The sequence below is a fragment of the Candoia aspera genome, chromosome 1, assembly GCF_035149785.1.
Source record: "Candoia aspera isolate rCanAsp1 chromosome 1, rCanAsp1.hap2, whole genome shotgun sequence".
Taxonomy (NCBI): domain Eukaryota; kingdom Metazoa; phylum Chordata; class Lepidosauria; order Squamata; family Boidae; genus Candoia; species Candoia aspera.
Window position 1 is genome coordinate 179,176,998 of NC_086153.1, and position 25,439 is coordinate 179,202,436.

Genomic DNA, 25,439 nt, shown 5'->3' on the forward strand with positions numbered 1-25,439 from the left:
GCAGAAGAAAAAATAACAATAATACCCCCCTTCAGCAGGCAAAATAATTAAGGAACAAGTTGGGGCTTGATGCATGTTACAATTAGACATTTCTCAGTTTTAATAGTAAACAGAAATGATAATAACACAGCAGATTGTCTTTTAATAATACAGTTAAATAAAATTATTTCCCCCAGAGTGCTTCCAGCAGAGAGCTTCTAGTATTACCAGTCCAAATACATTATACAATTACTTTGGGTTTTTTTGTCTGTGTAGTTAAAAAAAAGATGGAAGCAGCACTAGGAAAACACATGAGGGTCACAAATGGGGGTCACAAATTTTGATCCACATAGCTTTTTTTGGATGATACAGGATGAATGCATGCTACAAGACACCCAAAATCAAATTTGAATTGCCCCCCACATTTTATGCTATGATCTTACTCTCTACTAAGAGTTTTCCGGAACCCCAGGAGAGTGGGTGCTATCTGAATCTCTGGGGGGATGTTGTTCCAGAGGGATGGGGCCGTGACCAAGAATGCACACTTTCTAGGTCCCACAAGATGGCAACATTTAATAGAAGGGACCTGGAGCATACCCACTCTGCCCTAATGTGCTGGGCAGGCAGAAAAAAGATAGGATTTTACCAAAATTATTGAAAATAAATCCTGATTGGTGGGCATCTGTATTAGCCCCCCTGTTTACTGCCATTAAAAACCCTTTATTGCTCCCCAGAGTGTGGCTTAATTCTATTTCTCTCCCAATGTACAAGAAAGGTGATAGGCAAAATCCTGACAAACCACCACCCAATTAACTTATTGCCAATAATTAGCAAAATATATGCCCAATTTCTGTATTATTAATTTTCAGATTGGATGTATTCAAAGAATAATTTGACTCCTGAACAAGCATGCTTTAGATCAGGATATCCCATGATAGATTAATGTGCAATTTTACACCATTTAACACTCTAGCCCTACCAAGGGCACCCTTTATGTTGGCTTTATTGATTTAAGCCTTCAACTCAATTCCTTGTGAGAGACCATGGAGGAAATTAGTTGCAACATCCATTGATTGTTGCCTTCTCAGGTTCCTCATTTGTTACATGAAAACACTGCCATGCAGATTAGAGCCAATTTCAATGGTGATCTCACCACCCCCATCCCTATCCTCAAGCAGGATAGGGGCTATATTCTTGCCCCATGATTTGTTTAACTTTTATATAAATGACATCTTGTGAGCTAGTATTTTTTTTAAGGAGCAAGGCTCAAGGCTTTGCAAGTTGATAGTTATTTATTAATTAAACATATTTCTATGCCACCACAATCAAAAAGACTGTTGGCTTACATAGAAAGTATACTAATTAAAACATCTATAATACAGAGATAAAAACGATATGAAAGTGAAACCATACAAAATAACTAAAAATAAGAATAAATGAGGATAAAGATGGCAACATTAAATCAGGGGAAGACTGGAACAGCACACTCTTCAAAAGTTTCCAAATGACTAACAAAGAGGGAACCAGCCTGAACTTCACAGAGAGGCTGTTTCACAATGTTGGCACTGCTACAGAGAAGCAGCACCTCCTTGTCTTAACCCCACCTAACCTCCCAAAAGTGTGGGATTTGTAGCAGTTTCTCCCTGGCACATCTAATTGATCAGACTGATGAGTATTGCCAACTGGCCTGCAGCTGTTAATCTCCCAATTGGTCTACAAGGAAATCTGGGTCATTGGTTGGTTGGTGGGTTGGGGGAACAGAAGATTCAAGCTCTCTGCTTTCTTCTTTAAAATACTTCCAGTGAAATTACATTGATGGAACTTTTGAGTATTTTAGGGACCTTAATGATCACCAGATGTGGCAGAAATTACAGATTCATTTCTCTTCTTTTCTACGGAGGCCAAAATGGATATCTTCAGAACAGAAAATGCGTGTGGCTCATAATGCCTTTTGCCTTGGCAGGATTTTGCTTCAGTTAGTCAGTGTCAGTGAGAAAGCATGTACAGGCCAAGACCTTGATAAAGTAAAGACATTCTGTTTGCTAATCTGTTTACATGCCTCTGCACTAAAACTGTTGAGAAATTTTGCAGCCAGCAAATCTGAATTACATTACTTCTCTAATGTCAAAGCAGTGATGCAATAAATACAAAAGACTGCAGTGATGCAATAAATATAAAAGATTGATGGTTCATTTGTTGCTTTCTGTGACTAATGCAGTTATCATTTCTGTTTGTTTTTTAAAAAAATCTTGTTTATTAATTGTTCTGAATTCTTCCATGGAAAACAGTAAAGGAAGGAAGTTGAGGGAGGATGGAGACTTTGCATCCTGTATCCTTCAAAGGGGAGTGGCTACAAATAACTTAATCTGAAGGACGAAATACTTCATTTATGCTTTAGAGCACAAAAAGCTGTTAGCTCTGTAGGTACGGTAGCTACTAAAAGCAAGGATAGTTCTTTAATGTGCCAAAAGGCTTCTTTAGGAACTCCCAATCTAACAACCAAAGGAAGATGACGAATGCAGAAGTACTTCTCAAGTGAACTCATCATGATGCCAGTGATGGTTCAGCACAGTAACAACGAGTTTCCTTTTTCAAGAAGTCAGCTGTATTTAAAACAGAGAAAAGAACTGTCCTATGGATAACAGAAACTGTAGAGCAGAGCCTCCCTTGCTAGGTCATCTCCAGATAACTGACCTGACATGAGATTGAACAAAGGTGTCGGCGTACAATATCCCCAACACAGGATCAGTCAGGTAAGGCAGAAAAGGAGCAGTGAAGAATGCTGTTAAAAGAAACTTAACAGCACCGTCCTATGCATGCCTATTCAGAAGTCTTTTGGAGTTTCTGGGACTTATTTACAGATAAGGCTATGGAGCAGATTTGAAAGGAGGAAGTGTTTCTGTGCATGTCCACATAGTGCCTGTTGGCAGCTCCTTAAACCAAGTGTGTCTCTTCTAGGATCACCCAACAGCTATGGAAGACAGCCACTCAGGAAAACAAAGTTCAGCTGCTTTAAGGTGTTGTAGGCAGTGCTGTATACATGCCCCCATGCACTCTGTAGCACTGCTCGCCCTTTGATCTTAAGAGTTATAAACTCTTCACTTAAACAGAGTTTTCCTTAGAAAGTATGGGATAAATGTATTTACTTTCAAGAGTAGAGAAAAAAAACCCTTAAATGTTTCCATAGCCAAAAGTATAAGCCAAACTCAGAAGTTTTAATATTTGAAATTAAAAGAGAAGGTTTAACCATTTGTAATACTGCCTAAGATAATGCATCTAAAGGTTTTATCCCCCTTTTGGAACAAAAGTTGTTTTCTGAATTTAAGGATAATTTTGTCCTGGGGAAATCATTAGATATATGGCAATGTATTGTGTTTTGGATTATTTTTAAGTTTTTCAGATGGAGGTGAAGTGTTTTTGTTTCATAACCTTAGATCATATAGGTAAGATTATACATTGGACAAAAAGCTGTTTAATTAGATTAGTGTCTGCAGGAAACAAACACTATTATAAAACAAATCCATGTACTTTTTCTATTGTTAAAATGAAAACTGTCTATGTGAGGATATAAAGACATGTATTGGGTTTTACCAAGTTTTGGTAAATGTCAGTGTGACTGCAGATTTGTCTTTTCCAAAACAAAAATATTGTTTGAATGCATCTTTGAATGCATCTTGAAATCAAGCTTTCCTTTAAAAAGCCAGCACAAGATTTAAAAAGCAGCCATGATACAATAAAATTCTGGTTACAATTTGAATAAAAACACTTTGAAGTTTCATTTGTTTCTTGACAGAATTAGTGATCGATGTGGCTTTTTCAGTGAAATTGGAAATGCCCTCTCTAGGTTGGTTCATACACAATGGCAAAACAGTTTGGTGTATCTTTTTACATGATCATGGATTAAAACTTCATAAAAGGTTTTTGCCAAGGTGGCTTGGTATGTTGCTGTTTTGATAGGCATTATGCAGTTCTCATAGTTCATTGTAATATTGCTGTTGCAGGCTGTCATTGTCATTTAGCACTACTGTACTAAGCTTCAGAGGGTAGTGTTTGTGGCATAGATAGCTTAAAGCACAAAAATAAATCTTTACTACATAATAAACAATTGCAGGTGGTAATCATGCAAGAGGAATGTTGAAGTCTTGGGGATCCTAGTCTCTTCTATCTTTGGTAATTCTGTTTTATCTATGGAACATTCATAGTTTCACAAAGATACATGAAACCACATTTCTTTGTATTTGTCACTCTTAAGAACTTGGTATTTCCAGTGTACTTTTTAAAACAGAAATCCTTCTTCATGTTATTCTAGATTTATTCTGTCTAGTTAAGTCTGACAGCTTTATTCCGTCCTGGAAAACTGATTCCAAATTAACAACCTTTAATTAAAATGAACCAAACCAAAGTGTAAATATATAAAACTGTTTAGTCTGGAAAGAAGAATGGGCTGCTAAGGTCCTCATACAAGAATTGGAAACATGTCGCTCATTTTCATAAAAATGAAGTAAGTTTTTACTGAAACACAAATTGAGCAGCAAGTAAATGGTGAATTACCAATCTTTCCAAGGAAAGGGTGGAGGGAGAGAAGAAGAAGAAAGAAGGGCTACTTTACGTGTGGACAAAAACAGAAATATGATTGTTATTTATCCTTAGACCAGATTTATGCAAATCTGGATATGTGGAGTTTAATGCTCAGAATTCTCAACAATGGCGACATAAGCATTCTGGGAGTTGGGATACACACATCTGGAGGACACTCAGGTTTGGAAAGGCTATCTTAGACTATGGCCTTTGGGTGCTCAAATAGACATGCATTTTGCACATAGAAATTAGTGGCAGAGGACTGGTTTTTTTTAGTGAAAATACTACTTTATATTTTTCCCATTAGGGCTATAGGAAACCACTTGTAAGATGGTATTGATTAACAAGATATGGACTGAACCAAAATTTAATTCCTGGGTATCCTTGCTGGTGAACTGGCCTACCCAATTGTAATTGCTTATTGAACATGTTTTTTTCTCAATTTGTTATGGTATATGGGTGATTTCACAGATGCCACAAAACTCATGGCTGTAATTCAGAAGTTATACATGCTACAATTATATTCTCAAATTTATAATGGTTTTATTTGATAGACAAACAATTCTTAACTGTTATAAGAAAAACCCAGCAATCAGATCTCTTATGATATGACATATGTTTTGTGCATCAGCAATTATTTTTCTTCATAGGAACATAAAAAGGAGACTACAGATTCATGTTTAAATTATGCAAAGTCAGCTTTTACTTTTTACAAGACAGATAATATGAACCAGAGATCATCATTTAAAAGGAATGAGAGATCACCTACAGATTGTTTATTTGTTTAGTGAATATATAGCTTACCTTTTCAGTTGACTGATTAATTATGTGCTATTAAGTTGGTGTCAACTCTTAGCACTACTTAGATAGATTTTCTCCTGGTGGATCTGTCCCCAAAATGGCCCTTCAGGTCTTCCAATGGTGCACCCATCACCACCCTAATGGAGCCCATCCACCTTTCTGCTGGTTGTCCTCTTCTCTTTCCTTCTACCTTTCCAGCATTATAGACTTTTCCAGAGAGTTAGGTTTTCATGTAATGTGTCTGAAGTGGGATAATATAAGCCTGGTTATTTGTGTCTCAAGTGAGAACTCTGGGTTGATTTGTTCGATGATCCATTGAGTTGTTTTCTTGGCTGTCTATGAAGAGACATAGAGAGACTTCTCAGGAGTCTTCTCCAACACAGAGTTCAAAAGCATCACTACCCTTTCCATCCTGCTTTTTCAAAGTCCAACTTTTGCTTCCATATAGTGGCACAGGGAAAACCATTGCTTGCATGGTTCTGATCTTTATAGGTATAAAGACATCACAGCATCTGAATATCTTCTCTGGTATTCTACCAAGTGCTAGTCTGCAGTGTATTTCTTGACTGTTGGCCCCTTTGCTGTTGATAGTTGATCCTACAGAGGCTACCCACCTGTGATGGAATGTGTTTATGAATGGGGTGGTGTTATGATGGACTACAGTAATGCAACTGGTTCTCAGGAAGGATGGAGCACATTCCAAGGAGGGGAGTGAGATAAGAGAAAACACAGTCCAGAGCTAGAACATGGGAAGACAAAGAGATTCAGAGTAGCCATGCCCTAGACCCTTCCAGGTTATTTCCCTTTAGGTTAGGTAGAGTAGCTTTAGTCTGGCAAGATTCTGTCTATATGGTGTGAGCAAATAAAGAACTAGAGTTTGGCTGGATTGATTCCTTGTCATTTTTGGGCTGAGCCTGACGTCACCACTTCTATATCTTCATTGTCATTTCTAAGGTTAGTTGCTGTACCTGTTGTCATTAGCTTGCTCTTTATATTTATCTTTGTCCTGATTTTTCACTGTGCTCCTTGACTTTCATTACTAGAGCTTGCAGATCCTTTGCATTTTCAGCGAAGAAGCGTCATCAGCATAGCACAAGTTATTGATGTTTCTTTTTCCAATTTTAAAACCATGCTCAATTTATTCTAATCCAACTTCCCTCAATATGTATGTATGTATGTATGTATGTATGTATGTATGTTGAACAAATAAGGACAGAGTATAAAAACTTCTCACTACCTTGCTAACCTGGAGCCAGTCTGTTTTTCCATGTTCTGTTCAGGCTGAGGCTTCTGATCTGTGTACAGGCTTTGCATGAGGAAATTGAGGTGTTCTGAGAGTCCCATTTTCCTAAGCGCATTCCCTGGCTTGACATGGTTAACACAATCAAAAGCCTTTCTATAACCAATGAAGCATGTACTGATTTCTTTTTGGTATTCTTTGGCTTTCTTAATTATCCAACATGCATCAGCAATAATATCTGGGGTTTCTTGTCTTGTCCTTTTCTAAAATCAGCTTGAACATCTGCCATCTCCCTTTCCAATCTTTTTGCTAGAGGTGATAAAATATAATAGAAGATTGTTCTAATTCAAAAATAACATCGAAAACATAATTAACGTGTATCAGTAAAAGAAAACAAATACAGTCAAGCCAGCTTAAAAGACAAATATTTCCTTGAGCAAGCCAGCAGAAAGACAGCAAGGAGTAGATTTACCTAACCCCACTGGCAGAGAGTTCCAAAGTCTCATATGAGATTATTTCATTTAACCTCAGCTACTGGGTTTGAGTATTACGTTTTTCCATTTTGCACCCCATTTGTAATTATTATAGATCGTTTCCCTTTTATTTTTGATAGCCACCTGAAATGTGAACCCTTTTAGGGAATTTCTTTCCCATCAACAAAATGAGCCTGCTAAGTTAATAAATTCTGTGGCTGTTTTCACCATGAGTAATTTCTAATAGATGGAATAGATCTGATGGTTCTTGTTACTGCATTTGATTTTATGACTTTAAGGCTCTTTTATTAAATTATTAGCTTTGGACAGTATTTTAATGCTTTAAATGTTTGGGTGCCTGTGTAATTGGCACAAGCTTCAAATTCAGATCCCAGTTTATCATTTCACTAGTTATGGGAAAAAAGAGACATCCGTGGCTGCTGACACTTCGGGAGAGCATAGACCGTATAAGTACTTTGAAAGGGCTTCAGGAGGGCTCCTCCTTCATGGGAGGATGAAATCGTCGCTTTAAAAAAGGCAGGAGAACTTTTGCTTTCACTTATCAGAAGCCAGCTGTGGGAGGGCACTGTGGGACTAAGGAGTATGTTCCCCACTCAGACACCTGGCTTTATAAATGACCGGCACAAACCTATGTCTTCGGTCATGATAAATAATTTTGGCCTCCTATCATGTAGCGATTAGTGGCTAGTGTGAGTTAATTATTAAAATATCCAGAGAGCTAGCTGCTTGGATTTAACAATGGATCATATTTTTTATTTTTTTTTCTGGCCAAGTCACTCCAAAGCTAAAGGGAATGTTTCCATAACTACCCTAATTGTCATGAGTAAGGATGGCGAGCAGGGGGCTCCCATCCAGACTGTTAAGCGCATGCGTAGCACTGAGGAATTGGTCAGCCATTCAAAGAGATACAGATCGGGACCGCCTTAACCTTTGGGGTTTATATGGCTGGGTTTTTCCCACGCTTCTTCAGTTTGTTAGGATTCCTGTTAAGTACTAGCAATAAACATTAGAGACCAGTTCCTTGTCTCAGCGTGTTTCCTGGCTGTTAGGACACTAATGCTGTGATTGTAACTTCTGAAGTGTAGGGGACTCATCATGAGAGCTATTGTAGCTACCCCTCTGCTTTGATTTGCTTGATGCTCAAGGAAGTGCACCTTGCAAGGTGGGGCAAGGTAGTGCTCGGTAAGGCTTTCATCATAAGGCACAATTATCTAAAACAAAGCAAGTATTTCCTTATTTATTTATTTATTTATTTGTCAAATTTGATCACCGCCCATCTCCCCCCAAAAGAAGGGACTCTGGGCAGTTTACAATAAAAACAGAGTTAAAATTGAAGATAATTATAAATATAATAAATATAATAAGTATCCAGTGCAGTTTCTGGGAATAATCTGGCGAACTTTACTTCTGTCTGCCTTAGATACAAATTTTAAAATTCAGTAAACGTTAATAAAACACCTTCAGAGAACTCAAATACAACATTTCGTTTTAAAAATAAATAGAAACACGTGCTAATATTTATACAGTACCCATCAAAGAGAAGGAAACATGTACAGAGCCTCTGCTGTGTTATTTCCCCCATTCTCTGATTTCCTGTATGCCATTCTTCCACAATAATAGAAAAACTTGAAAGGCTCATCTCATTCACTCTCTGGAGATTGATCCGTTATCAGGCATTTTGGCAGGTGATGGTATCATTGTTCCTGCCCTGATAAAGTCCATGTATTGAAATCCCCTTTGATACAGTTTATAAACATAGTATGGCAGATATAAGGGAAAGACTTAAGATTGGGGACAGACAGAAACTGTACAGTATGGTTTCCAAGCATACCCGGTAAACAATCTCGTCCAATCTTCCTTAGGGAAAAGCAGTGGAAAAGACATTTTTTCCCCAAAGTTTCAGCGGTTGGGACAATTTAATCTTTTGATCAACACTTTTAATGATGATTGGATGGGACGCGGTGGCGCTGCGGGTTAAACCGCTGAGCTGCCGATCGGAAGGTCGGCGGTTCGAATCCGCGCGGCGGGGTGAGCTCCCGTTGCTCGTCCCAGCTCCTGCTCACCTAGCAGTTCGAAAACATGCCAATGTGAGTAGATCAATAGGTACCGCTTCGGCGGGAAGGTAACGGCGTTCCGAGTCGTCATGCTGGCCACATGACCCGGAAGTGTCTACGGACAACGCTGGACTTTACGTCAAGGGAAACCTTTAATGATGATTAAGAAACACATTTATGGACTAGCAGGAAGTTCCCATCTTGAAAGGTACAGTGAGTTTTTAATGGCCAAGTGTGCATTCTGTTACTTTTTCTTGGTGTGTTCTTCCGGAGTTTCAACTAAGGAAACAGGCAAGCTAGATGTATAGAAATTTGTATGTAAAAAACCCAGAGATTAAACAAGAGTAAGAATTTCTTAATTGTTTGATAAAAGTATGCTTTAGGTGAATGCTTTATTGTATTGCTTAGAATGTGTAATTGCTGTCGCTGGCACTTGTGTATGTATGTTGGGGAAGAGGCATTTACAGTCTAATACTGAAGCACAATTGTGCCTTTAGTGAAACATTTCACAAGCTAATGCCTTGTGATGACTAAGGAGGAGGTTTTACTGCCCTGCTCAGAACCATTGTGACGTTTAGGGGTCCTCTTGGACACATGGCTCTTTTGAGGAGCAGGTGGCAGCTGTGGCCAGGAGGGCCTTTGCACAACTTCAAATGGTTTGCTAATTGTGCCTGTTCCTGGACCAGAAGGCTCTGCTTGTGATCACTCATGCCTTATTCATCTCCCAGGTGGATTACAGCAATATGTGCTCCATGGGTGCCCTTGAAGACCACTCAGAAGCTGTAATTGGTCCAGAAAGGAGTGTCATGGGTAGTTATGAGCACACTGTGGTATGCACATGTAACATCACTGCTTTGCGAGCTGCACTAGCTCCCAATAGGCTTCCCGGTACAATTCAGGGTGCTGGTTATTATCTGTAAAGCCCTACATGGCACAAGACTGGGTTATTTGCAGGACTGCCTATCTCTGATTATATAGTCCTGTCCCACAGGCTGGGCATGCTCCAGGCCCTTCATTGTGCCAGTGTCATCTACAGTAGTTAGGTCTAGGAGGTCTAACTTGGAAAAGTCAGCACCGACCCTTCGGAATGATCCTCGCCAAGATTTTGTTGGCCTGCTGGCCTTTCAGAAAGCATTAAAAACCTGGTTTTTAATTTGAGTTGGGAAGTTAGATGTTCCTTTCCTGGGGATGGAAGCTGGCTAGAATGTATTTTGCTTTTTATTTTTATTTTTGTTGATTATTATTTTCAAAGTTTTGTTAGATACTCAGGGTCATTATGGCAAATGGGCAGCCGATAAATTAATTTAATAAATAAATAAATATTTCCTTGGAGACCATATCTCTCTGTCTAACAACTGAAGGAATTCCATTATGTTTGCTACATTATTCCTTTTGAGCTTTGACAAAAGGAAATTCTGTGCAATGAATTTTGTTGGGATAGAAATAGTGATTTCATTTGCCCAAATGCCTGATAATGGGCAGACTTGCTCTAGAAGAGGAATGAAGTTATTAAATCCTAATTGTGACTTTAACTGTTGTTATTTCAAGAGAGAGAGAAAAGCACTCAGTATCATCCTTGAAATGCAGAAACCTATATTTATCTTACATGTGTATCTAGATATTAATTTTACTACTTTAATCCTTTAGGGAAGTTTTTATGGGAGATGTTAATTTATCCATTGCAATCTGTGACTGATATGACTGGAATTTCAGACTATTAGCTGTGTCTTATGGGTTAATTTCTGTAGCATTAAGATATAGATGTCATATTTTAATAGATTTTTTCCCCCTTTCAGATGAGAACTCACCAGCAAATTTCTGGGATTCCAAAAACCGTGGTGTGACTGGAACACAGAAAGGGCAGATCATATGGAGAATTGAACCTGGTCCCTATTTCATGGAACGTAAGTGTTCTGGTTAGCACAGAATCTGTGTGTGAATAGCTCATTCTAGAAGAATGCGTTGCATCTCTGCAATGAGTTTCTGAAACATTTTAGTATATTCTGGAGTTTGTAACCTCTCAAAATCTTACCAGAAAGGAGACAATGGCACTATAAAACCTATTTATTCAGAAATATTAGTAAGCAAGCAATGAATTCCTACATATATACATACTTATCACATTATTCACTTTTGAGGCAAGTAGAAGAAGACTCTTCTCTTATCTGCTGCATATAAAAGTCTAGTTAAATAGTCTAGTCTAAATAAAAGTCTAGTTTATGCCATGTACTTCAACTCTCCAAAACTTGATATTCTTGTTAACTATCCTTCCTTCCGTCATGTCTACATACCATTCATAAATTACCTTTTGTTCTTTAAACTGCTTACATTTCTTATTTTAGGTTCTCATCAGCTGAAATGTGAAAATATCAAAACAAATGTTTGGAAACTTTTTTGTTCAAATTTTTATGTTACTTGTTTTACAGTTCTTGTTAACCTTCCTAGAGCTTGAACTAGTGTGGACCATCAGAGCAAATTATTACTATTACTATTACTATTTCTTAAAAGTCTTATGCTGCCTTTATGGTCAGCCCCTGTTGCATTTGGGCTCTTCTGCTCATTCTGCTTGGTTGGACCCTGATCTTCTGTCTCAACATGATCCTTTATATGCAAACTCAAACAGAACTGCTCAGTTAAGATCAGCCCTACTAAGAAGCAAAATTTTACATGTATGAGTTCCCTATTCCTTTAATTCACATTATCTCTTAAGTCATTAGCATTTTAAAGGTCATCTGCCCCAGTTCTTTAGTATTTTGTAATGGGAATTAAGAGGTGGGTTGGGAAGAAGGCTAATAGTGAAGTCACACTGCAGATAAACAGCCTTCTTTAAAGTATTACTACTTATCCAGAAAGTGCGTTATCACAGACTTTGTTCCCTGAGAATACATAGATGCTATCAGTGGCATGAGAAGTTGTGTACTAAAGGTATAAAGATCCACAGGCCTGACTGTGACATAGAATGAGGCATGCACAGCATGGGGAATGAGATCTCCGGGGACCAGAGTTCTTAAGACTGCCTGTCTACTCTAGTGTGCATTAGAATGTGCAGGTCCTTGGAGTCAATGGTAGAAGAGCCATTCAGAATGCGCAGGGACAGTTGTACAGCATCTGTTGGAAACACATCTTTTCTTGGATCATGCAGCAAGTGCAGAGCACAACTGTGTGAGGCCAGGTAAAGATACAGCTGTTTTGTGGGCATATCCATACACTCTCCAAATCACATTTCTCTATTGGACTCAGAGTGCTACACCCATAGCTGTAGTGTGTACTAGGATGAATCTCATTTCTTTGGACTTAATTTTTAAGAGTCATCTTTATCACCAGTGCGTTTAAAATCCATTCATCAACCTATCTGTCAGGTTCAGTTTTTCCACCTATTCTTTCAGCCTTATCCAGTCACAAATAATTGCCAGCCAAATCCTTTTGATCCTCTGATTTATGAAATTACAGAAAATTGATGTAATTCTAGGAGAAGGGCATAGCATCTTTCCTTTCAAACAACCAAGAAAGAAAAATGTTATATGTTTCCCAGAATGTATAAATACAAATATAATATATTAAAAGCATCAGCAATTGCTCTGTTTCTTGAAATGCAATGAAGTAAACAAATCAGTTGCATCTTTTCTGAAAAATATTTTTGAGAGTATATATCTGGGTAGGAGGAAAAAAGACACCAGTGTAGAATTCAAACACAGGAATGTGGTACTCAGATTGTATAACTCAGGAGAGAACATGAAGAGGAGTTAGAGGAAGGAGGAACGATGCCGCTGTCACACATGATGCTTTGATCATCATTGCAATAAGCTTTTGCCCTCTGGCTATCATCGGTTAAAAAGACAGGCTGAATTTGTACTGTGGCATTAATGCCATCAGAGGAGCTGAGAGCTATGACCGTTCCCATACTCTGGAGAAAAGAATAAAAAAAAGCAATATCCAGTTGAAATGGTTGTGGCTTAGCAGTGTCTGCTGAGCGAAGAAGAACTCCCTTCCCCCACAGAGAAGCTGGAGGAGTCTTGCTACGGTACGTGCTGAATGATAATAATGTGGCAAATTGCTCTTTTGGACTACTATTGCTCTTCCCGTTATATTTTAGCAGGCAGAGCCCATCTTTTCTTCCTAGCTTCTCTGGCGGATAAGATAGTAACCTAAAGCTCAGTAATATGGCTTGCTTCCCAGTATGATTAAAAGCTTTGTGCTCTGATTTTGTTACATTTCTAGAACACCTTAAATAAATAAGTAAAACATTCAACTTCTATTCTAGCCCTGCTATCTACGTATATTGGAGTGAGCAGCCTGCAGTCCTAAGGCTACATGTACCCACCCATACTGTTTTTAAAATCCTTGGAGTTCTCTTGGATGGTCTTTGTGGCATATTAATCAAAGAGCTGGTATTGTGATTAACCGTCCCTTTGGGAAATATCATGAATTGCTCCCCTGAAATGGAAGGGAAAAAAGAGGAAATTCTTGGTCCCACTGCCTTGCATTGCACAGCCTACCTACTTTATATCACTCCATCCACTCTAGTCTTTGGGCAACATTTTCACAGACATCTGGGTGCAGTATATAATTTCAAATGGCTATTACATTGAATTGTCATAATATTATAACCCTGGCCTGTAGTTTTCCTAAGATGTTCTGTTTGGCAGAACAGCACTATGGTTTCTCTCTCTTAAATACTTGCATACTCCTCCAGAAAGTCATCTCTTATTCAGATATCTGAGATCAAGCCCATCAAATGCCCCTAGCAACAATCAAGACTGGAGAAGAATAGCAAAGGAACAATACCCTCTGAACTTAGGTTAATAAGGTATATTATTTAAAAGGTGATAATACAAGAACTCCCGCAAGTAACTTAGTTTTCAAAAGTGGAACTGTCAGCCCTCCCAGGTAAACCAGACAGGAAACACAACCAGATGAGTTACTTCTACTTTATTGTAAGGCTACATTAACAGAATCTTGAAAGCCTGAAAGTACAAATCTCCCGCCCTTCCTATTTACCGCCTGAGTGGTCAGAGCAAGTCTTTCCTAAGTTTCTTTCTATGGCCATTACTCTGTTGCTGGTTCCTTTCTTGTTTATCTGATCATTCCCTAGGCAGCGTCTCCCCCACACCCCAGTCTTCCAAGGTCACCCTCACATTCCACCACATCAACCTATTTATAGGCAGTTCAAAGCCATTAGATTCTGGCTTTCTCCTGTGCTTTTGGTTTAATGGAAAGGATGCCAGTATGGGAAGGTGGGCCAGCTTGCCTTTGGGCCTTGTTTACATAATGATTGCTAGCCACAATATCAGTGTGAGAATCCTCTCCTACAGAACCCAATAAAGGAATGAGTACTTACTAATAACCATCATCAGGGAATTCACACAATCCATTCTTTCTCCCCCATACTAGTGCTGTAAGTTAGGATTTGGTTTAGAGCCTCTGTACTGGCCTTCAAAAATGGAGGGGAAACAGCAGGAAATGCACCTTAGAGAATGTATATAACTGATGGGATGGGACTCCTGTGAAAAAAAATTAGCTTCAGCCCAGGTGCCCAGCTTGTATGAATAAATTTAGGTGACTATTGAAGAACTGTACTTACAAATAACTGATAGCACTTACAGTTATTCATTTCTTCTGTCATGTTTTATCTTAGTCTGATAATATTTCGGGTGACCAAAATGACCTTATATTCTTATTGATTTAGTTACCATTTTCTGTTTAGAAGTTGAATCAAAGCCCAAAGTTTTCAAAGCACCATTAGTTTCAACTAAGGAAGTATAAAGAGATGACTACAAGCCTAGACTAATAATTTTATATTCTTCTAAGACATAGTATAAGTGTTGAGTATAGTATCATCTTATGCCTTAGAAAAGGCACATTATCTTGTGCTGCAATCCTGAATTAATATTTTGGCTAGATGCTTAAGTACATTTTTCAATTTCTGCATATCCCTTGCTGGATTCATTAAAGTTGTGAGTCAATAAAAATGGCAAGGCTCTGTCTTCCCTCTGAGGAAAATCAGTTGACAGAATTAATTCTTGTAATGAAAGTAATAGTTGTAAACCTTGTGGGAACATGTTTTTAGTATTTTTATGGGAACTGGCCATAAAGTTGAATGGTTCTAAGTCATAGATATGTATTTGCAGCAGCTCATCACTTATATTGCTGCTTCCACAGGGAGAATTTGCATGAGTTGAGCCAAAGAGAACATTTTGGTGCCTGTGTAATGTTGATACAATTCCTTCTGCCTGCTTGATATCCTGCCCTGTTCCTCTTTTCTGCCATGAGCTCTCTTTGTACCACTCAAGTATAGTTTGGAACAGAAATTGATCAATCTCTTATACCAATTGGGATGAACTTTGCATTTCACATGGGAAGTGTGGAAGAAAAAGTGAAGTGCTAAGAAAGTATTCTGTACTGATTCTTGATTCTCAAGTTCCAATTTGGGGTACTGAAACGTAGACTTTAAATACTAAGAATAACAACAATAATACTAACTATATATTAAAATTGTATGCCACTCTGGGCAGATATAGTAGCTGATAATTGCTTAGTCTAGAACAGAGATTCTCTTAGTTTTTGGATTAGTGAGCACATCTGGAATTTTGAGAGCATATCATGGGTGCTCACACAAAATAGGAGGATTAACTATTCCTAAAATGTCTGTACAAAGTACCAATTTAACAGGAAGTAAATGGATGGGAATGTTCCCTGCCACTCTCTAGCCCCTCAGGATCCTTATTATCAACGTACCAACTTTCCTTTGCCTTTTTGAATGGCAAGTATCATATTTACAAATGACTGGGCTGCAGCCTCCCGTCATTTTTATTTGCTAGGAATGGCCTTCAGAGTTGTGACAGACTGGCTTCTGACTTACTGGCTCAAAAAGGGATAATGTACTACAGTAAAACAGATGCCATTTTGGATATTAGTGATGTCTCGGGTCCAGGAAAAATGACAGGTGTGGACTCTTACAGTTGCTTAAAAAACAAACTTGGGGAAAAAAGTAGATGTAGAAGGCAAAGTAGGGGAAAGCTGAAATACTCTCCTTGGTTGGGCTGCTTAATTTGCATTGGTATCTACATAGTTTCAACAGTTTAACAATATGTATGTTAAAGGTTTCAAGGGCATCTCTTCTGGAGAAACAATTATTAGACTAATGATATTGTTTAATCAAATTGCTACATTTTAAGTAATATGGTCACAGTGAACTGTTGCTTGTGTTGTTACAAAGCAGTTGTTCCACTGACTGTGTCAGCTCACTGTGAATTGTACATGAACTCTTGTACTTCTTTCTGTTCTTTTTTTCTTTTAGCTGAAATAAAAATCTGCTTTAAATACTACCATGGTGTAAGTGGAGCCCAGCGTGCAACAACTCCATGTATCACTGTGAAAAACCCTGCTGTGATGGTAAGGATATTTATTGCTGACAGCGGATCAATCTATTTAACACTAACATTAAACCTGTTAATTTACGTTGACAAATAGTATTTCCCAATAAATTATCTGATTTAATGAGGATGTCAACATAAAGATGTGATGAGTGATATCTTGCAGCTAAAGGGCATTTCGGTTACATTTCATTTCATTTATTCTTAAACTGTCTGATTTTAATGTATCTTTGATTTTTTTTTTTTATTTTGTGTGTGAAGGTAGTTTGGTTTAGCTTAGTGGCTTCCCAAAATCTGAGCATGGTTTAATCACATGCCATCTCTGCTGTCCTACCTGAATAGTCAAACGTCATAATTATGCCCCTTGCCCTTTGCTAGCCTGCTCTTCTTTAGGCTGAATAAAAGCAAATGTGTCCCTGAATAGAACTTGATTCCAGCTGACATCTGGAGTGAGCCCTGAATGCCCTTGTGTGATGTCCCATCCAAGTGCTTACCAGAACTAAATCCCCTTAACTTTGGGGCATAAACAAAGTTGGCCACCTTAGGCTGAGTAGGTCACAATAAAACATGTTTTCCTCCTTATTTCCCTCTCTGCCTGATTCACTTTGATTCATGAAAATAGTACTGTGGTAGCTTAACCTTGTAGAGCCAGTTTGGTATAGTGGCTAAGGCATCAGGCTAGAAACTGGGAGACCGTAAGTTCTAATCCTACCTTGGGCACAAAGCCCGCTGGGGGACCTTGGGCCACTCCCTCTCTCTCAGTCCTAGGAAGAAGAGGAAGGCAAGGGCAAACCACTTCCGAAAAACTTTGCCAAGAAAACTGCAGGGACTTGTCCAGGCAGTTGCCAGGAGTCAACACTGACTCGAAGGCACAAATATATATTAACAACCTTAGTAATAAAAAACCAAAAGTGTCTTCCAAGTATCCTACTGAATATTCCAGACAAGTTATTTTCATGGTTGCACTTATTCCTTATTCTGTCTGATTCATAAAACAAACATAATATACACTTTATATATTTAATTACAGTTTGTTGTACAATAGAAAATGCAGGTGGAGCCCAGCTGCAATTGCATTCAAGTTTGGATAATTACAGCATGAGTTTTAGAAATGTATGTTACCTCTTGTACCAGTCTTCCCTATGCTTGCTAGAGATGCAGTAGACCAGTCGTACTATTTCGAGGCATTAGGTTAAGGAGAGCCATTGTATACATTCAGTTTAGACAAAGAAAATATTAAAAATGGACTTTTTTCTCTCTGAAATGATTGACAAGAAAAGATCTGTTGGCCTGAGGAACCTCTTAGTGATAACTCAGCCGGTGTTTGACGGCAAACACAAAGAAGAACAGTGCAGTTTGCTACTCTTGGCAAAATAGGTAAAATAGATGCACTAAACCTGAAACTCAAGATTCCAGCCCTCTTTCCTCTGATGATGTCATTAATGTCCCTGGCAGCCCTAGTTCACCGAAAAAGTTGATTTAAAAAGTGCTGCCATTGGCTGGCAAATAATCGTGTCCCTTGAAATAAACAATGGCATGATAGCAATGTGATGTAATAGTTAAGGTGGGCCAGTCATTATTATTCAGGTTAACTTCATAGGGTTGTTATAAAATTAAGAGATGTCCCTGCGTAAGTCACCTTCAGCTCCTGGAGCAAGGTGGGATACACATCTGGTAAGTAAAGAAAATGTCATATCCATTTATGATAGAACATATGAACATGACCCTTGAATATTGATGGTAAGAATAATTAATGGTAACAGTAATAATAATATAACCTATATGTGAGATTGTATACGTATTCAGTTGATAAATAGATTCACCACCTTCTGTGTAAATTTGTCAATAACCAGGAAGAGCAACAGTGTATTTATCTGCGTGCAACAGCTTTTGGAGAAAATAACACTCCAGAATAAAGCATACTTATATCTGCTACTCTTATCAGACCTTCAGATCCACTAAGACAGATCTCTACAGTTGTCTTTTTAGCTATCACTCCTTCAGTAGTCTGCTCTTTCTAACCCCTACCTTGAGGTTACATAAAACAGGCTTATTTATATAATAGTTCATCTCTATATATCAGTATGCCAAGAATATAAACTCTAAGTGGAATCTGGAACAAGATATATTCCTGTTCAGAGCTGAACCAACAAGAAGTCTCTAGCAGACCGATTCACAATTCCCAAGCCAAGTTTTTCCTGTTCTGTTTTCAGTTTGATGATCAAAATTCCATAATTTGTAGAAACCACTGAGTATGCTTACCTGCTGTGGTCTTTTTCATTTTTCATTTTAATGCATTTTTATTTTTTATATTTCAAATTTAGCACATCTTGGATTTCATCCAACCCTGCTGATATTTCCCTCTCATTTTTCATGGCTCTGATTTGGTTCTATGCTCAACTGAGTTTGCTATAAAAGAGAAAGGCTGATTTTTCTCTCTCAAAATGTTCACCCCCTGCTGGACCAGAACAATAACTAGAACTATAACCATGACAAACTTGATATTTACAATAACAAATCAATAGGGGGATTGCAAAAACTGAAATGGTATTTCAAAATAAAAAAGACATACACTGATATTTGATAAAGCCCACCTTTTTCTTATTAGCAATTCTGTCATAACTGCTTGCACACAAAGGATATTTTGTTGACCTTCCTATTTTGCACTTATGTTAGCTGATTCCTCCGTAGAAAGTATTTTAAGCATTTAATAGGTAAGTCACTTTCTTTAATATGCAGAGGGTTTTTTCAGATTTTTCTTATATTTTGAACTGCAAAAGTCAACATAAAATATTCTCTGTCTTTTAGATGGGGGCAGAAGGCACTGATGGTGCTTCTGCAGGCCAGCACTGCCGAAAATTAGTTAGTTTTACACTCTCAGGTAAGTTTTGCTAATTTTTTCTCCCTTTATTTTACTTTAAACCAGAGCATTATACATTCTTTTTAGGTAATTTTGTGGAGTGAATACAAATCAAACAAATTTGATTGTACAATTTTAAGTGGAAATTTAAGTGGAATTTCTGTTGAAAACAATGGGTTGGGTCCAGATTATTTGGTAAAGTCAGGAGACTAGAACATAGAAGAAGACTGAAGACAGACGAAAAAGGAAAGAAGTATTAGAAAATGTATTAGAAGCTCAACAGAATGAATAGAAAGCAGAAGGAGAAGAGGGTGGAGAAGGTGCTTGGAAGGACCTACCACAGAAGAGTGTGATGATATGTTAATGAGAAGTATGAAGAGAGACCCTTGGTGGAATGATGACATGAAAGAGGCTCTGGATGAGGGGAAATGCCTACAAGACAGTGATTGCTGAAAAAAAAATAAGGATGAGAGAAAGATATTGCATAATGTGTATACAGAGAAAGTATAGCTGCAAACACCACAATGAAAGAAAACAAGGAACAGTTAAGATTAAAAGTGGCAAAATGTGAAGCAATGTGTATGGAATTTTTTTAAAAAAAACTGTAAGTGGGTTAGAAGGTTTGAACAAGGATCCTTAGCCAGATTAGTGGAATTAAAAATAAAAGTGATGAGATAATTTGGGAAGAAATGGAAGTGAAGGTATTCTGAAGGGAATTGAGTTTTTTTTTATGGGGATGGTAGTGATAGATCAAAGAGAGGAACTGAAACAAATGTTAGTTACCATACATACAGTACCTACTATACTATTGCCTTCAGGATAAGCAGTGTTATACAAAGCACAGAATAACTTTGGTTTCAAAGAGGCAGAAATGATGAAAAGGAGTCAAGGGTGCTATGAGAATGTTGATAGTGTAACAGGATGAATGTTAAAACATAGATGTGGATTGTTTACAGAGTGGCTGTGTGACTTTTTAGATGTCTGCATGAAGACTGCATCTGTATCCAATGACTAAAAGAATGCCATACTCTTTCCTTGTGCAAAGAGAAATATAATAAGAGTGAAAGCAAAAATTACAGGGAGTTGAGTTTGTTAAGTCACCCTGGGAAGCTGGCTGATGAAAATCTGATTGAAAGAGTTTGACTGGTGACATGAGCAGCTGTTGTGCTGGGAGCTGAGTGTTCTTTTGCTCTTCAGCACCGAGATTTTTGCTCTTCAGCACTGAGAATTGTATTAAAGAGAAATAAAGCTTATTGGACATTTGTGGATTTAGAGAAATCATAACATAGTGAATAGTCTTAAATAACAGAACTTCTTGTGCAATATAGAGTTGAAGGTTGGTTAGTACATGTGATAAGAACAGTATATGGAAACAAAGCATGCATGAGAAGAAATGGAATGCATAGTGAATTATTCAACAGCGGGCAGAGAATAAGATGTGTGATGCTCCCTTGGTTGTTTAATGCTTTTTGGAATAAGTGTGTATATGCAAATAATGCCTTGCTGTGGCTGAGTACTTGAATGATTTTGCCATGATTGTTAGATACTCCTCATTGTTTGATGCATCAGGGAATATCGATCTAAAATTAATATATCAAAGACCAAGATAATTGTGTGTGACAGAGTGAACAATTGCAAATGATACATAAATGGTAAAAAAACTAGAGGAGGTAGATCTAATTAGTGTAGAATGTTACTTTTTTATATATAAGAATTTTATTAGATTTAGAACAAAGATAAAAACTACAAAAAAGCAAAAAAACCCTACAAAAAAACCTGAAAGTGTGAAAACAGAGATTTTTTAAAAAATTACATAAAGAGGTGACTTCTGACTTTTAACAACAAGAATATACAACAATTTTCCATATTCAATCCCTTACTCTAGATTAAACCAAAATCACATTATTTCTATAAATCATTCTATTAGCACATTATAAAAATCACTAAATACATTTGCTCCTTCCCCTGATATTAAAAGAAAAGAAAGAATACAAACCTCCTAAGCAACTCCCCCCCAAATAACATTTATTTAATTATTTCCTTCCTACTACTATTCTATACTTTTCTGTCTGCTATAATAGAAATCAAACTAAAAAGCTGATAAATTGTCTGCCATTAAAGTTAATAATACAACAATTATACTAATCTTAATCATATTAAACCTAAAACCAAGCAATTATTATTGTTTCCTATTAAACTTAATCCAAATCATTAAAGAGAAGTGAAGTCAAACAGACCCTAAAAGCAATCTGGATAATTATTCTTAAACCCTTACCCCACTTCAAAATAAACCAGAGCATTTACATATCTTCACAATACACAAAAAGCATTTTTCATAAAGAAATCAAACAACCCAACTCCCCCCTTTAAAAACTGACTGCTCAGCAAAAAACCTCCCATACAGTAGATAACAACCCCTTCATTTCCATAACATTCCATCAAAAAGTCAGTCTCACTCATGGCTTGCAATTGGTTCTGTTCCTTTAAATTCTTCAGCTCAACTGCCTGATCTTCATCTGGCATTTTAACAGAAGCCTCAATCTCATTGTTAGTAGCAATGTTGCCATCATTATTAAGCTCTTCAATTTCTTCCACAACATCCCCAGCCAGATGACACATTTTAGAAATGATGTTCCCAACAATGTCCTGAATATCTTTCATAATAACTTGACAGAAATTGAAAAGAATCTGTTTAAGTTCACAACGGAAATCTGAGAAAGTCTGCTTGAAATCCTCCATGCTCATGCAGTAAACTGTGGCGCCCCCTAGGTACTTAACTAGTGAAAGTAGGAGTTAATGGAAAATTTCCAAAGAGATGTTTACACAAGTGAAAGTGCACTAAGAGGCAGGTCCCAGGGAAAATAGCAGCAGACAGCTAAAAGTTCAGAACAGCAGATTCAGTGTGTAGGAAAAAGCAAAGTCTTCAAATTTAATGCAGAAATAATATCAGGGAGACAATTACATGATCTCAACCCTCAATATTTGGATGGAAAGCAAAATCCAAAACTTAAAAAGAATTTTCTTTAAAAATTAATCCCCAAAATAATGATAAGCACCAAGAGGGTTCGCTTCTCCTTCCTTAAAAAGCCTCTCTCAGGGTACATAAACTTAAAAAGAAATAAATTGCGTGATTTAGAAATAGGATGGCTGGTCTTAGTGTCCCTTTGAGGCTACAGCATGGCTTGGAAATGATGACGTCCCAGCCTCCCGGCAGCTCTTACCAGATTAGCGTGAACACTGTTTACGATCCTCTGGCTGCAAGTCAACATTCTGGAGGGCAAATGGGATGATTCCGAGCGTTTTCTGTCCATGAAAGTGCTCCAGGGCTTCAGGAAAAACATGCCTGAGCACCAAAAAAACTGCCGCATTATCAGTTCTGCCCGCCGAACCCACAGACACAGCTTTTCAGTCCTTCATATTCCCACCAGAAGTCTCAGTGTAGAATATTTACTGAAGATGGGAAAATAGATGGATAAAATTTAAGATATAATGCAAATATCAGTAGAAAGATCATGTGTAATATGTGGTCTCGTATGAGAAATGAAAGTTTGTTGAAAGAAGTGAAAATGTGTCTAAGAGCATGCTTTTTTTACTTTGTTATGTTGAAGTAAGAAATGTTTGTCAGCAGAAACAGGAGTAAGCTGAATGTAATGGGAATGGGTTACTTATGAAACGTGTGTGGTAAAATAAGAAGAAATTGGGTCAAGAATGAATGGGTGATAAATGAACGTGGATTGAATATAAAAATGAGTGACCAGTGCAAAAGAAATAACTTGAGGTAGCTTAGTTTTGCAGAAAGAATGAATAAGGATCCAATTGTAAAACAGATACATGAAGGAAGAGTTGAGAGGAAGGAAAACTGACTGTGCTGGCTGATAAGATTGTTGAAAAAAGAGGGATAAACAGTTTAAACAACAAAAAGTCAAGGGATGAACCAGTGTATGGCTATGTTGGAAGCCAGGGTTGCTTGTGAGGACAAAAAGATATGGAGAGATACAGTGAATAGTGTTGATGTAACCTAGATAGAGATTTTTCTTTTTCTTTTTTTTCCTGTTAACTCTTATCTTTTATTTATTTTGCTTACTGCTTGTTATTCTTCCATGCTTTGCATAACATTGCTTACCACATGAGGGAATAGCATGATATATCTAATTTTTTTAAACACCAAATTAAATGTCAAATTCACTTGACAGCAGGATATGACCTAAATGAATCACAAGTGCCTCTGTGCTGAAAAATAAGATATATTGTACATTAAATAAATAACAATAGTAATATTTAGCTGATATAAAGTACAAGATAAAGGATACAAAAGGCATTGCCTAATTTTAATCATTGTTTCAAGACTGTAGTGTTGAAATAAGCTTCTGCCCTCTGCATTAAAAAGTAAAATCCCAAATTAAAATAAAAATAATTTTTGTTAAATAGTTTATTTATTTATTTATCATATTTCTTTACCGCCCATCTCGCATGCAACAACTCTTGGTTATACAAACCAAGCTTATTTATGTAGAAGTTATATTTAGTTTTTCTTCAAATTAAGCTACCTGGTTACTCAGAAACATGTAGGCCTTGTTGAATTTTATTTTATTTTATTTTATTTTATTTTATTTTATTTATTTTATTTTTTTGTGAGATTTCTGTGCTGCTCCATTCTAGACTGGCTTTGAATAGTTAATTGTCTCCTATGTACCAACTTTGATGGGATTCAGACTTTGGAAATTGAACACTACAACAAATCTAGGTGTATGTCTGATTGGCTCCTCCTTTTTTCATCTCTTTTGCCTAATTTTTTTTATACATATAATATTTTTTGAAGATTTTATTTACAGTAATAAAAACTAATATAAACTGAACTCAGAAAAAGAAAGGAAAGTAAACAGAAAGAATAAAAAGTGCAAAGAAAGAAAACGTGAAAAAAGAAAGAAAAGAAAAAGGAAATAAACATACAAGCTGGCTTTTCAAACTTGTCATTCCAAAGATCTCTAATAGCTTTAAGATGGTTAGGTAAGCAATTTCCGAAAGTGATTAGAAGTGAGGCTAGTGAACTTAGTGTCCTTCAAAAGTCTCCACAACGGTTGCAAGCTTGATTATTTATCTCTTCTTCTCCTGGCACTTAAATTTATTTATTTATTTATTTAATTTCTCAAATTTATATTACCGCCCATCTCCCCTCAAAGAGGGACTCTGAGCGGGAGACTTCTGTCCTGTGGTCTTCTTGCAAGGAACAGCCATCTGGAGCACATTTGGGCAATCTTCCACCCTCTCCTTGTAAGGAGAGGTCCTGATGAACTAGTCTACTCACTGGTTCCTCGGTCTTTGCCATGGTCGTTGTCTCTGCTCTCCCCGGAGATGTGTTTAGCTTGCCATGCTTCTACCAGAAGTCCTCTTTTACCTCATTTCTAATATGTTCAAGCTACTAGCAGAAAAACTGCAGAAGCCTGCCATGTTTAGATGTCTAATTGTTCTTCTGGAATCATTCAAAATAGTTTTGGGGTTTGTGACAGCTTGGCCTAGAGTCTGAAACTTTATTAGGATTTATATATCAGCAAAAGTTGATGTTTTTGAATTAAAACTTCTGTCTATCTTGCTATATTTAAAAGGTTGTAAAAGTAAACATTAGCATGATCATGAAAAAGTAGTTGTCGCAGTAAAATCTTGTGTAGAATCTATGTATTTATGTCTCTGTGTGTATGAGTATAAAAATACTGCACTAAGGACAGTGTGTCTCTGGGTGAATATTAGTACAGATGCTCCATGGGTAATGTAAAAGCTGAATTGCATAAATTCAACTTCATGAAAATGTTTCCATAAGCCACATCTAGAGTGTGTAATACTTTGCATTACATGTGGAATATAAAGTTGTGCAGGGCATGAATGAATACCAACTTTTGCAAAATTTGGTTGCATAAGGTTTCTCGAACAGAAAGGTCATATAAGTTGGGGAGTGCCTGCATATGGTATCTCCTGCACTTCTTTTCTCTCAAATCTCCAGTTCCAGCTGTTTTTTTTCCCCTTAGAAGAGTTGGTCTAAAAGTTCCATTGAATAAACAGTTTTTG

At 37.3% G+C, this 25,439-nt stretch overlaps 1 protein-coding gene across 1 annotated transcript in view; it reads left to right on the top strand.

Annotated features, from left to right (window-relative positions):
• Window positions 1-25,439, top strand: part of HECW2 (HECT, C2 and WW domain containing E3 ubiquitin protein ligase 2) — a 125,481-nt gene that overhangs the window by 20,695 nt on the left and 79,347 nt on the right. Inside the window, exons 2-4 of the mRNA XM_063318046.1 lie at window positions 10,943-11,050; window positions 16,444-16,538; window positions 19,328-19,400. Of these exons, the coding sequence (XP_063174116.1) occupies window positions 10,943-11,050; window positions 16,444-16,538; window positions 19,328-19,400 (276 nt within the window). The remainder of the gene's footprint in view (window positions 1-10,942; window positions 11,051-16,443; window positions 16,539-19,327; window positions 19,401-25,439) is intronic.